This window comes from Littorina saxatilis, linkage group LG12 (genome assembly GCF_037325665.1).
Source record: "Littorina saxatilis isolate snail1 linkage group LG12, US_GU_Lsax_2.0, whole genome shotgun sequence".
Classification (NCBI taxonomy): domain Eukaryota; kingdom Metazoa; phylum Mollusca; class Gastropoda; order Littorinimorpha; family Littorinidae; genus Littorina; species Littorina saxatilis.
In genome coordinates, this window is record NC_090256.1 from 16,214,478 (window position 1) to 16,230,659 (window position 16,182).

General features: G+C 42.8%; 1 protein-coding gene across 2 annotated transcripts in view; it reads right to left on the reverse strand.

Moving 5' to 3' along the window:
* LOC138981353 (mitochondrial proton/calcium exchanger protein-like) overlaps positions 1-16,182 on the reverse strand; it is a 52,879-nt gene that overhangs the window by 6,125 nt on the left and 30,572 nt on the right. For both annotated transcript variants that reach the window (XM_070354240.1, XM_070354241.1), the window contains exons 9-12: positions 12,789-12,903; positions 11,373-11,593; positions 9,578-9,739; positions 892-992 (exon numbers count right to left, since the gene is read on the reverse strand). In XM_070354240.1, coding sequence (XP_070210341.1) covers positions 892-992; positions 9,578-9,739; positions 11,373-11,593; positions 12,789-12,903 — 599 coding nt within the window. The remainder of the gene's footprint in view (positions 1-891; positions 993-9,577; positions 9,740-11,372; positions 11,594-12,788; positions 12,904-16,182) is intronic.

Consider the following 16,182-nt stretch of genomic DNA (forward strand, 5'->3'; position numbering starts at 1 on the left):
TGACGTCATTCACGACAAATTGTGAGAAAAAAACGTCACGCATCTGTATGGCTGGGTGATTAACAAAGGGGCAAACATGAAAATGTATGCTTTTATTCAGTTGAATTGATGCTAGCTTATAATGAAAACGGTCGTTACGAACGCATGATGTGTGACACACAACACTCTCTGAGACATCAAATTCGTCCAAAATGTGTCCTCGGTTGAATGAATGCATTTTCTGCATCTTCAAGCTGCACTTGTTAACTTGATCGCAAAAGAATTAATGATTGTAAAGAAATTCATTTGGTTACAGAGGTTGGAAAAATCTAAGTGAGCGTGACAACATTCGATGCGTACGCAACGCTGTTTTCAACTTCATTTTTTTTGGTCTCAAACACAAAGGAAATAACAACAATTGCACAGGATTGAACCTTTATCGTTTCACAAAGTGACTTTTCAACAAATCATCCAAAATCAACTTATCGTGTAAATGAACTGTAGTTTCCAATATATGTCCCGAGCCTGTTCCCATTTTTCTGACGCAATTTTAGTTGATTTACTGACATTTTTACACTATATTAAATATCAAAATACAAATATGTTCATTCATTTTGCTGTGGGTGCTTCTTCAAACATATCTTTATCCAGATAAACAGGGTAAAAGGTCTAACCACATTTGCCTCTGTGAAAATTTAATTTTAAGTGACCGACCTAAGAATTCACCAGCTTTGGAGAATGACTCATATACAAAATCTACTGATATTCGCCAAACTTACAATTTCAAACAACCCTGCTGCCAAAGTTCTTGGTACCAACACACCCAAGCCTACCTCATGTCAAACACATCAACTCACCCTTCCACTAATAGACCCTATCCTTGCCCAAAGCTCCCCTCTAACTGTGACTCACTTGCTCTCAGAGATTTTCAGCAGGACTTCCTCGGCTTGCTTTTCGTCAGCCTTGAGCTCTGCACTGCGCTTCAGTCGTACCTCGCCCACCTCTATCTCCTCCTGCACATAACACACAGCCACTTGACATCAGCCTTCACACAACACACACAACCACTTGACATCAGCCGACACAACACACACAGCCACTTGACATCAGCCTTCACACAACACACCCAGCCACTTGACATCAGCCTTCACACAACACACACAGCCACTTGACATCAGCCTTCACACATCACACACAGCCACTTGACATCAGCCTTCACACATCACACACAGCCACTTGACATCAGCCTTCACGCAACACACACAGCCACTTGACATCAGCCTTCACACAACACACACAACCACTTGACATCGGTATTCACACAATCCACACAACCACTTGACATCGGTATTCACACAACACACACAGCCACTTGACATCAGCCTTCACACAACACACACAACCACTTGACATCAGCCTTCACACAACACACACAACCACTTGACATCAGCCTTCACACAACACACACACAAAACCAATTGACATCAGCCTTCACACAACACACACAACCACTTGACATCAGCCTTCACACAACACACACAACCACTTGACATCAGCCTTCACACACAACCAATTGACATCAGCCTTCACACAACACAACTACTTGACATCAGCCTTCACACAACACACACAACCACTTGACATCAGCCTTCACACAACACACACAACCACTTGACTTCAGCCTTCACACAACTCACACACAACCACTTGACATCAGCCTTCACACAACACACACAGCCACTTGACATCAGCCTTCACACAACACACACAACCACTTGACATCAGCCTTCACACAACACACAGAACCACTTGACATCTGTATTCACACAACCACTTGACATCAGCCTTCACGCAACACACACAACCACTTGACATCGGTATTCACACAACACACACAACCACTTGACATCAGCCTTCACACAACACACACAACCACTTGACTTCAGCCTTCACACAACACACACAACCACTTGACATCAGCCTTCACACAACACACACAGCCACTTGACATCAGCCTTCACGCAACACACACAACCACTTGACATCAGCCTTCACACAACACACACAACCACTTGACATCTGTATTCACACAACCACTTGACATCAGCCTTCACGCAACACACACAACCACTTGACATCGGTATTCACACAACACACACAACCACTTGACATCAGCCTTCACACAACACACACAGCAACTTGACATCAGCATTCACACAACACACACAACCACTTGACATCAGCCTTCACACAACACACACAACCACTTGACATCAGCCTTCACACAACACACACAACCACTTGACATCTGTATTCACACAACCACTTGACATCAGCCTTCACGCAACACACACAACCACTTGACATCGGTATTCACACAACCCACACAACCACTTGACATCGGTATTCACACAACCCACACAACCACTTGACATCAGCCTTCACACAACACAACCACTTGACATCAGCCTTCACACAACACAAACAACCACTTGACATCGGTATTTACACAACCACACAACCACTTGACATCAGCCTTCACACAACACACACAGCCACTTGACATCAGTATTCACACAACCCACACAACCATTTGACATCAGCCTTCACACAACACAAACAACCACTTGACATCGGTATTCACACAACACACACAACCCCTTGACATCGGTATTCACACAACCCACACAACCACTTGACATCAGCCTTCACACAACACACACAACCACTTGACATCAGCAGACCTGTTTACCCCCTCAAATGAAAATCAGGAATGCAACTGGTACTTTTCCGTAATTTGAGGCATCTTTGAGTAATTTTTTTATCAACCATAAACCAGCTTGAAAACGATGAAACGACACGTTAATTCGCGCGCTACCATGCAAAACAAGTAGCCTCAGTACAAAATTGTTAACCATGTTTAACAGTACACACACAAAAGCTCGATCACACACACCACAAACACACAACACAAGACACCTGCAAGTTAACAAAGACAAGTTTACTTTATCTAAAAAAACAAAACAAAAAAAAACAGTATTCAGGGGCGGAGCAAGAGGGTTAGAGGGGGGGGGGGGGGGGGGGTACAACCTGGGGTCCAGGGGTTGGGGGGTCTGGCTGAAGAATTTTAGCTATTTTATTAACAATTTGTGGCTTATCCTTGATTTTAAACATGATAAACTGGTGTCAGCAGCCACTCATTATTTCTTATAAAGTTAGTATTAAATAATGGCAATTTATCTTCATTGATATCTGCTCCCGACAACAACAAAAATTTCACAGACAGAAAATGTTTTAATTTTTTTTTCTCCACAGACTGAATTTTTGTGTTTTTTGTTGCTTTTTTGACAGCAAGGGGGGGGGGGGGGGGGGGGTCCGGAACCCCTGTAACATAACCCCCCCCCCCCCTACTCCGCCCTTGGACTATTTACAGTCAAGATGCATGTGAACAAAACCACCTTACATTCTGTCACATCAGACATCCTGCATTAAAACTAGTCATAATAACTCTCTCCAGAAGCTACTTTTAATTTTAGAGGACCGATTCGTTTATTTCATTTAAAAATTTTGTTGTAAGTTTTTCGATTCAAAGAACTGTGATCTTTGCTATATTGGAGAAATATTAATGGATCTATCAGTTTTAGACTCAGAAAGACTTGAATTTCGGCAACAGCGCAAGTCACTGATGAGCGCGACCATAGACCTACATCAGTATGTCTCTGGCGCGACTGACCGTAGTGAGAGATCGGTTCGCAGGTCTGGGAGATTCTGTGGAAGTAGAGACCTAGGTCAAATAAACTCGATGCGAAGCAGGCTCATGTTTTGCCAAACATAATTTCGTGTTTTTGTTTGTTTCCATCATTTGTGTACTGCGTCTAACCTCGGGACACGTGCCGCGACGTGACTCGTATTCTAACTGACTTAGCTTTGTTGTTGCACTGATCTCAAGTCGATCACCAAAATGAATGTGGTTCGCTCTTCTTAAACCTTCACCAGACACAGCCACTTGACTTAATAGTTTTGCCGATATTTCTGTACAACTTTCGCTTTTTTGGTTGGCATTTCGTCCCCACAGAGATCCTATATTACCCTTCGGACCAATGTCAATCTCAAAACCGCGGAATCCGACAAATACCTTGCTGTGCACATGCGCAGAAAAGGCTGTTTCGGTCAGCCTTGAAATCACAGTCCTGGTGACTACCACAATTTCGACTTCGAATTTTCACGCACGGAAAAGGTTCTCTCGACCGCAATTTCCGGAATTTTCGGTAGATTTCCGTAATACCGGAATTTAGACCCCAAATCCGTAATGATTCCGGACAATCCGGGAGGGTAAACAGGTCTGCATCAGTATTCACACAACACACACAACCACTTGACATCAGCCTTCACACAACACACACAGCCACTTGACATCAGTATTCACACAACCCACACAACCACTTGACATCAGCCTTCACACAACACACACAACCACTTGACATCAGTATTAACACAACCCACACAACCACTTGACATCGGTATTTACACAACCCACACAACCACTTGACATCAGCCTTCACACAACACACACAACCACTTGACATCAGCCTTCACACAACACACACAGCCACTTGACATCAGTATTCACACAACCCACACAACCACTTGACATCGGTATTCACACAACCCACACAACCACTTGACATCGGTATTCACACAACACACACAACCACTTGACATCGGTATTCCCACAACACACACAACCACTTGACATCAGTATTCACACAACACACACAACCACTTGACATCGGTATTCACACAACACACACAACCACTTGACATCGGTATTCACACAACACACAGAACCACTTGACATCGGTATTCACACAACACAAACAACCACTTGACATCAGTATTCACACAACACACCCAACCACTTGACATCAGTATTCACACAACACACACAACCACTTGACATCGGTATTCACACAACACACACAACCACTTGACGTCAGTATTCACACAACACACACAACCACTTGACATCGGTATTCACACAACACACACAACCACTTGACATCGGTATTCACACAACACACACAACCACTTGACATCAGCCTTCACGCAACACACACAACCACTTGACATCAGTATTCACACAACACACACAACCACTTGACATCGGTATTCACACAACACACACAACCACTTGACATCAGTATTCACACAACACACACAACCACTTGACATCGGTATTCACACAACACACACAACCACTTGACATCGGTATTCACACAACACACACAACCACTTGACATCAGTATTCACACAACACACACAACCACTTGACATCGGTATTCACACAACACACACAACCACTTGACATCGGTATTCACACAACACACACAACCACTTGACATCAGTATTCACACAACACACACAACCACTTGACATCGGTATTCACACAACACACACAACCACTTGACATCGGTATTCACACAACACACACAACCACTTGACATCGGTATTCACACAACACACACAACCACTTGACATCGGTATTCACACAACACACACAACCACTTGACATCGGTATTCACACAACACACACAACCACTTGACATCAGTATTCACACAACACACACAACCACTTGACATCGGTATTCACACAACACACACAACCACTTGACATCAGTATTCACACAACCCACACAACCACTTGACATCAGTATTCACACAACCCACACAACCACTTGACATCAGCCTTCACGCAACACACACAACCACTTGACATCAGTATTCACACAACACACACAACCACTTGACATCGGTATTCACACAACACACACAACCACTTGACATCGGTATTCACACAACACACACAACCACTTGACATCGGTATTCACACAACACACACAACCACTTGACATCGGTATTCACACAACACACACAACCACTTGACATCGGTATTCACACAACCACTTGACATCGGTATTCACACAACACACACAACCACTTGACATCAGTATTCACACAACACACACAACCACTTGACATCGGTATTCACACAACACACACAACCACTTGACATCGGTATTCACACAACACACACAACCACTTGACATCAGTATTCACACAACACACACAACCACTTGACATCGGTATTCACACAACACACACAACCACTTGACATCAGTATTCACACAACACACACAACCACTTGACATCAGTATTCACACAACACACACAACCACTTGACATCAGTATTCACACAACACACACAACCACCTGACATCGGTATTCACACAACACACACAACCACTTGACATCAGTATTCACACAACACACACAACCACTTGACATCAGTATTCACACAACACACACAACCACTTGACATCAGTATTCACACAACACACACAACCACTTGACATCGGTATTCACACAACACACACAACCACTTGACATCGGTATTCACACAACACACACAACCACTTGACATCGGTATTCACACAACACACACAACCACTTGACATCGGTATTCACACAACACACACAACCACTTGACATCGGTATTCACACAACACACACCACTTGACATCGGTATTCACACAACACACACAACCACTTGACATCAGTATTCACACAACACACACAACCACTTGACATCAGTATTCACACAACACACACAACCACTTGACATCAGTGTTCACAACACACACAACCACTTGACATCAGTATTCACACAACACACACAACCACTTGACATCAGTATTCACACAACACACACAACCACTTGACATCGGTATTCACACAACACACACAACCACTTGACATCGGTATTCACACAACACACACAACCACTTGACATCGGTATTCACACAACACACACAACCACTTGACATCAGTATTCACACAACACACACAACCACTTGACATCAGTATTCACACAACACACACAACCACTTGACATCAGTGTTCACAACACACACAACCACTTGACATCAGTATTCACACAACACACACAACCACTTGACATCGGTATTCACACAACACACACAACCACTTGACATCAGTATTCACACAACACACACAACCACTTGACATCAGTATTCACACAACACACACAACCACTTGACATCAGTATTCACACAACACACACAACCACTTGACATCGGTATTCACACAACACACACAACCACTTGACATCGGTATTCACACAACACACACAACCACTTGACATCAGTATTCACACAACACACACAACCACTTGACATCGGTATTCACACAACACACACAACCACTTGACATCGGTATTCACACAACACACACAACCACTTGACATCGGTATTCACACAACACACACAACCACTTGACATCGGTATTCACACAACACACACAACCACTTGACATCGGTATTCACACAACACACACAACCACTTGACATCAGTATTCACACAACACACACAACCACTTGACATCGGTATTCACACAACACACACAACCACTTGACATCAGTATTCACACAACCCACACAACCACTTGACATCAGTATTCACACAACCCACACAACCACTTGACATCAGCCTTCACGCAACACACACAACCACTTGACATCAGTATTCACACAACACACACAACCACTTGACATCGGTATTCACACAACACACACAACCACTTGACATCGGTATTCACACAACACACACAACCACTTGACATCGGTATTCACACAACACACACAACCACTTGACATCGGTATTCACACAACACACACAACCACTTGACATCGGTATTCACACAACCACTTGACATCGGTATTCACACAACACACACAACCACTTGACATCAGTATTCACACAACACACACAACCACTTGACATCGGTATTCACACAACACACACAACCACTTGACATCGGTATTCACACAACCCACACAACCACTTGACATCAGTATTCACACAACACACACAACCACTTGACATCGGTATTCACACAACACACACAACCACTTGACATCAGTATTCACACAACACACACAACCACTTGACATCAGTATTCACACAACACACACAACCACTTGACATCAGTATTCACACAACACACACAACCACCTGACATCGGTATTCACACAACACACACAACCACTTGACATCAGTATTCACACAACACACACAACCACTTGACATCAGTATTCACACAACACACACAACCACTTGACATCAGTATTCACACAACACACACAACCACTTGACATCGGTATTCACACAACACACACAACCACTTGACATCGGTATTCACACAACACACACAACCACTTGACATCGGTATTCACACAACACACACAACAACTTGACATCGGTATTCACACAACACACACAACCACTTGACATCGGTATTCACACAACACACACCACTTGACATCGGTATTGACACAACACACACAACCACTTGACATCAGTATTCACACAACACACACAACCACTTGACATCAGTATTCACACAACACACACAACCACTTGACATCAGTGTTCACAACACACACAACCACTTGAAATCAGTATTCACACAACACACACAACCACTTGACATCAGTATTCACACAACACACACAACCACTTGACATCGGTATTCACACAACACACACAACCACTTGACATCGGTATTCACACAACACACACAACCACTTGACATCGGTATTCACACAACACACACAACCACTTGACATCAGTATTCACACAACACACACAACCACTTGACATCAGTATTCACACAACACACACAACCACTTGACATCAGTGTTCACAACACACACAACCACTTGACATCAGTATTCACACAACACACACAACCACTTGACATCGGTATTCACACAACACACACAACCACTTGACATCAGTATTCACACAACACACACAACCACTTGACATCAGTATTCACACAACACACACAACCACTTGACATCAGTATTCACACAACACACACAACCACTTGACATCAGTATTCTGCCCTCACAGTCACTGCCCTCCATTATCTTTCTTCCATCTTTATATTTGGATTAACAAAAGCTTAGTCTTGAACTGTTAAACCACTTCCAAGCATGCAGTTTTTTGTTGTAGTCAGGATTTTCTCCGAGTGTGAACATGACTGAATGCAACTGCCTTGCTGTGATAACCTTTGTGAGAAAGTTAATTTGGTAACTTGGCACTCAATATATTCGGTTTTTTTTTTTTTTTTTTTTTTGGGAGGGGGGGGGGTGTATTTGTTTGGTATGTGTGATTGTCCTTGGGGAGTTCCCTGAAGGATATTCAGGCTTCTATCCCTGGGACAGAATCGCTCCACCCATATTTGTTTTCTTTTTCCTGCATGCATATATTCATGTTTACGAAGGCCCGAGACATTTGCTGTGACCTTGCTCGCACACTGGGGTGTTCGGACATCGATGAGAGTCTGCACAACTGGTTTCAAAGCCAGCGCCGCTACCGACTGAGCTATCTCCCCCCCTCCCCTAACACCCTCCATTTACGACCACAGTACGCCTCTTTTGTGAGCAGCTGACCTGGAACCGCTCTTTCTCTGCCTGCAGCTCAGTCATCACCCCTAATACCCTTCATCCACTGACCTGGAACCGCTCCTTCTCTGCCTGTAGCTCAGTCATCACTGTGTCAGCCTGGTGAATGAGGCGGTCGACACGCTTGGCTAGTCGCTGGGAGGCCTTGGACTCCACCATGGGGTCGTGTTCCGCTCCAGTGAGCACCATCACCTCCTTCAAGTCCTGCAGGTCCTGTGAGAGTAAAGTCACAAACATGGAGTTACATATTACTGTCACTTGCAATGTACGACCAAAGTCACAAACAGGGAGTTACATATTACTGTCACTGGCAATGTACGACCAAAGTCACAAACATGGAGTTACATATTACTGTCACTAGCAATGTACGACCAAAGTCACAAACAGGGAGTTACATATTACTGTCACTAGCAATGTACGACCAAAGTCACAAACAGGGAGTTACATATTACTGTCACTACGACCAAAGTCACAAACATGGAGTTACATATTACTGTCACTTGCAATGTACGACCAAAGTCACAAACATGGAGTTACATATTACTGTCACTTGCAATGTACGACCAAAGTCACAAACAGGGAGTTACATATTACTGTCACTAGCAATGTACGACCAAAGTCACTAACATGGAGTTACATATTACTTACTGTCACTACGACCAAAGTCACAAACAGGGAGTTACATATTACTGTCACTTGCAATGTACGACCAAAGTCACAAACAGGGAGTTACATATTACTGTCACTAGCAATGTACGACCAAAGTCACTAACATGGAGTTACATATTACTTACTGTCACTACGACCAAAGTCACAAACAGGGAGTTACATATTACTGTCACTTGCAATGTACGACCAAAGTCACAAACATGGAGTTACATATTACTGTCACTACGACCAAAGTCACAAACATGGAGTTACATATTACTGTCACTAGCAATGTACGACCAAAGTCACAAACAGGGAGTTACATATTACTGTCACTAGCAATGTACGACCAAAGTCACAAACATGGAGTTACATATTACTGTCACTAGCAATGTACACTAAAGTCACAAACATGGAGTTACATATTACTGTCACTAGCAATGTACGACCAAAGTCACAAACAGGGAGTTACATATTACTGTCACTACGACCAAAGTCACAAACATGGAGTTACATATTACTGTCACTTGCAATGTACGACCAAAGTCACAAACATGGAGTTACATATTACTGTCACTTGCAATGTACGACCAAAGTCACAAACATGGAGTTACATATTACTGTCACTTGCAATGTACACCAAAGTCACAAACAGGGAGTTACATATTACTGTCACTAGCAATGTACGACCAAAGTCACTAACATGGAGTTACATATTACTTACTGTCACTACGACCAAAGTCACAAACAGGGAGTTACATATTACTGTCACTAGCAATGTACGACCAAAGTCACTAACATGGAGTTACATATTACTTACTGTCACTACGACCAAAGTCACAAACAGGGAGTTACATATTACTGTCACTTGCAATGTACGACCAAAGTCACAAACATGGAGTTACATATTACTGTCACTACGACCAAAGTCACAAACATGGAGTTACATATTACTGTCACTAGCAATGGTTGAATATTTTGAAGGGTATAAGAACATCATCGGCACCAGTAGTGGCCACACCACATTAATCATGACAAAGACAATACATTTTTCTAAAACTTGAATGACTTCACTTATTTCTTAGATACAACAATGTCAAACTTTTAAAATCATCAAAATCAAACAGAGAGCATGCCTGCACCTAAGGCTGATGCAGTCTGACCATTGTTACAAATACAGTCAGACACAGGCACCCACCTCTCTGTACTCATCGACTTCTTGCTTCAAGTCTTGCAACTCTTCCTTCTTGATGTTGAACTGCTTGTGCTCGGCGATCTCCTCCAGGGCCGTCTCTATCTCCTCCAGCTCCTTGGCAGTGACGTGCTCCTCCTCCCCCTCCTCCTTCCCCTTCTCCTTCGCCGGCTCCTTCAGGTCCTCGCCCGGCAGACCCACCATCTCCGGGGCCTTGTCCACCAGCTCTGTAACAAGTTTTATAACAAACGCTTATACAACTCACCTTCGTCATGAGTAATATGAATCAGAAACAGACCATCTTCTAACCTAGTTCAAAAGACGTTCAAGAAAGTGACAATGTTACACTTTTTGACTGGAACTCAACCTGACTGTCCGTGCAGATGGACACTGCTCACTACTGACTCAGAGCTGTGGTCTAGGTCAGTCAATAAAACGAAAAGAAAGTTTAGAGTTGTGGTCTAGGTCAGTCAATAAAACGAAAAGAAAGTTTAGAGTTGTGGTCTAGGTCAGTCAATAAAACGAAAAGAAAGTTCAGAGTTGTGATCCAGGTCAGTCAATAAAACGAAAAGAAAGTTTAGAGTTGTGGTCTAGGTCAGTCAATAAAACGAAAAGAAAGTTTAGAGTTGTGATCTAAGTCAGTCAATAAAACGAAAAGAAAGTTCAGAGTTGTGGTCTATGTCAGTCAATAAAACGAAAAGAAAGTTTTAGAGGTGTGGTCTAGGTCAGTCTATAAAACGAAAAGAAAGTTTTAGAGGTGTGGTCTAGGTCAGTCAATAAAACGAAAAGAAAGTTTTAGAGGTGTGGTCTAGGTCAGTCTATAAAACGAAAAGAAAGTTTAGAGTTGTGGTCTATGTCAGTCAATAAAACGAAAAGAAAGTTTTAGAGGTGTGGTCTAGGTCAGTCAATAAAACGAAAAAAAAGTTCAGAGTTGTGATCTAGGTCAGTCAATAAAAAAAGTTTAGAGTTGTGGTCTAGGTCAGTCAATAAAAAAAAGTTTAGAGTTGTGGTCTTGTTGGAGGTCAGTCAATAAAACAAAAAGAAGGTTTAGAGTTGTGGTCCAAGTCAGTCAATAAAACAAAAAGAAAGTTTAGAGATGTGATCTAGGTCAGTCAATAAATCGAAAAGAAAGTTTAGAGTTGTGATTTTTAAAAGTTTACAGAATTGCTCCAGTCACAGCTGACCTCCTGGTGTTGACCTCCTGGTGTTATTGTCAACATCTAATACATCCCTCCCTCCTCCTATTGTCCGACTGTCACTTTTATGGCTGTCCTTTCGCCTTGTCGGTTACATTAATGTGTGATGAAGTCAGCTTTCACAGAAAAATTGCCAAAAACTCAAATGATGATGATAAGGTTGATAATGATCATGACGATGATGATGATAATGATGATGATGATGATGATCAAGTCCAACACTCACCCTCAGACTTTGCTGCAGTCTCAGAAATAAGCGCCTCATCAGTGGACACGGTCTTGGTATCCATGGCTGCCTGGCCTGCCAACGCTTCTGCTGCCTCACGTTCCCCCTGTACTTGCTGTCACAACACAATGGTTTATAAGTCAGGCTGGAGAACACAATGGTTCATTAGTCAATCAATTAATCAATATGAGGCTTATATCGCGCGTATTCCGTGGGTACAGTTCTAAGCGCAGGGATTTTTTATTTTTTTTATTTTTTTATTTTATGCAATTTATATCGCGCACATATTCAAGGCGCAGGGATTTATTTATGCCGTGTGAGATGGAATTTTTTTACACAATACATCACGCATTCACATCGGCCAGCAGATCGCAGCCATTTCGGCGCATATCCTACTTTTCACGGCCTATTTTTCCAAGTCACACGGGTATTTTGGTGGACATTTTTACCTATGCCTAAACAATTTTGCCAGGAAAGACCCTTTTGTCAATCGTGGGATCTTTAACGTGCACACCCCAATGTAGTGTACACGAAGGGACCTCGGTTTTTCGTCTCATCCGAAAGACTAGCACTTGAACCCACCACCTATGTCAGGAAAGGGGGGAGAAAATTGCTAACGCCCTGACCCAGAGTCGAACTCGCAACCTCTCGCAAGTGCGTTACCACTCGGCCACCCAGTCAGGCTGGAGAACACTATGGTTTATAAGTCAGGACAGAGAACACAATGGTTTATAAGTCAGGCTGGAGAACACAATGGTTTGTAAGTCAGGACAGAGAACACTATGGTTTATAAGTCAGGCTGGAGAACACAATGGTTTGTAAGTCAGGACAGAGAACACTATGGTTTATAAGTCAGGCTGGAGAACACAATGGTTTGTAAGTCAGGACAGAGAACACTATGGTTTATAAGTCAGGCTGGAGAACACAATGGTTTGTAAGTCAGGACAGAGAACACTATGGTTTATAAGTCAGGCTGGAGAACACTATGGTTTGTAAGTCAGGACAGAGAACACTATGGTTTATAAGTCAGGCTGGAGAACACAATGGTTTGTAAGTCAGGTTGGAGAACACAATGGTTTGTAAGTCAGGACAGAGAACACTATGTTTTGTAAGTCAGGACAGAGAACACTATGGTTTATAAGTCAGGCTGGAGAACACTACGGTTTGTAAGTCAGGACAGAGAACACAATGGTTTATAAGTCAGGCTGGAGAACACTATGGTTTGTAAGTCAGGACAGAGAACACTATGGTTTATAAGTCAGGCTGGAGAACACTATGGTTTGTAAGTCAGGACAGAGAACACTATGGTTTATAAGTCAGGCTGGAGAACACTACGGTTTATAAGTCAGGCTGGAGAACACTATGGTTTGTAAGTCAGGACAGAGAACACAATGGTTTATAAGTCAGGCTGGAGAACACTATGGTTTGTAAGTCAGGCTGGAGAACACTATGGTTTGTAAGTCAGGACAGAGAACACTATGGTTTGTAAGTCAGGACAGAGAACACTATGGTTTATAAGTCAGGCTGGAGAACACAATGGTTTGTAAGTCAGCTGGAGAACACAATGGTTTATAAGTCAGGACAGAGAACACAATGGTTTATAAGTCAGGCTGGAGAACACAATGGTTTATAAGTCAGGCTGGAGAACACTACGGTTTATAAGTCAGGCTGGAGAACTATAAAGTTTCAAAAGTAAACTTTGATTTAATTAAAATACTTACCAACTCACATAGATAGATAGCAATAACTTCATTTTGTTGCTAAGGTATTGAAGCACTCATCCGTGGTAACACGGGGAGGTAACTCTTAAAAACAAAACTCTATGCCATATAAGGCATGGTCCATGGTAGTTACCTCCCCTACCGGTGTCCTGCGCATGCGCCGGACATACACCGGTGACACTCATTCCGTTCTGAAACACATACCCCTTTAAACACAATATGCGGGGCAGGTTGGGAGGGAATTCAGTATGTGAGTTGGTAAGTATATTAATTAAATCAAAGTTTACTTTTGAAACTTTATAGTAAATTACATATTCTTACCCAACTCACATAGATAGCAGATTGCTAATTAAGGTGGTGGGGAAATATTCACAGTCAATATCTTGTAAGTACTTGTCCGGCAGCGACTAAAGCTGGCAAACCATGTGTACTATAATGGTGGGTACTTGAAATATCCCGCAGATAGAATTCATGAATACGTCCTTGGACGTCCAATAAGCTGCATTCATAACTTCTGCAAGTCTTCCAGACTTGAGTACAGCTAAAGAAGAGGCCCACACTCTGACTTCTTGAGTCCGTGCTGCCTGAAGAGGAAGGACTGACTGCCCCCCCCCCCCCCCCTTTTCTTGCCACAACTTGTAGGCATGCCTACTCAATGTGGCAGATCATCTAGCTAAGGTTGACTTCGCTAAGTCATTGCCTCTATCAGTGTTGATGGATATGCACAAGAGCCTTTGTTTTGATGATCTAAACGGAACAGTGCGAGTCAAAAAAGCTTTCAAAACTCAAATGGTCAAATGGTTAAAAATGGCTCTAACGGAGCCAAAATATTGCTCAGCGGTTTGAATTCTAATATCGGAGCTGGTTTATCCGGTTTCTGCTTATTTGCGAGAAAATTTGAACGAAACCTAAGCGCCATAGATCCGTCTTTCTCCAAAGAGATGTCTATAGCAAAACCAGACAGACAATGCACTTACTCCCACTTCTAGTAGAAGCTAGTAGAGTAAGCATGACCGCTTTCCGTGTTAGATTAGCAAGGCTAGCTTTTTGTAACGGCTCAAAGAATCCGATCTCAAATACTCCAAAACTAGGAGCAAATCCCAAGTCGGGACGGGAGATTTGTTTTCAGCAAACCGAAGGGAGGCTCCCTTAATCACGCTGGCGATAACGCCCTCAAGTGAAATAGTGCGACCTAGCTGTTTCAGTGTTAGGGAGGCTCACGCTCTCCGCGGCCCCGGCAGTCAAGCAGAGAGTACAAAGAGCTGTTTTCAACTCAAAATTGTGCTTATTTGAATTTTTATTAGAAACAAATAAAGTATGATTGCTCTTGAGTATAGTCATCTTAGTACACTCATCTAAGTTTGATGTGCAAAAAATGTGTTAACATAGTTGTATTTGGATGGGTAAAATGCCCCAAAGCGTCGCGCGCGTGCGTCGGACTTAGCCGCTGGCTCGCTGTGCAGCGATTTGGCCCCAAGCCACGGCTTTGTTCTAAATCGGTCCCAAAACATCCCGTTTTTGGTTGGTTCGCGCTTGCAAACTATAAATAATTCACCAATGAAACTTGGCACAAGTAACGATCTCCCCTTTGTTTACGTCATATCAAGCGTTGAACCAATGGGAAGCACTGTAGCATATCACACACGAACCATTTTCAAACGAAGAGCTCACGG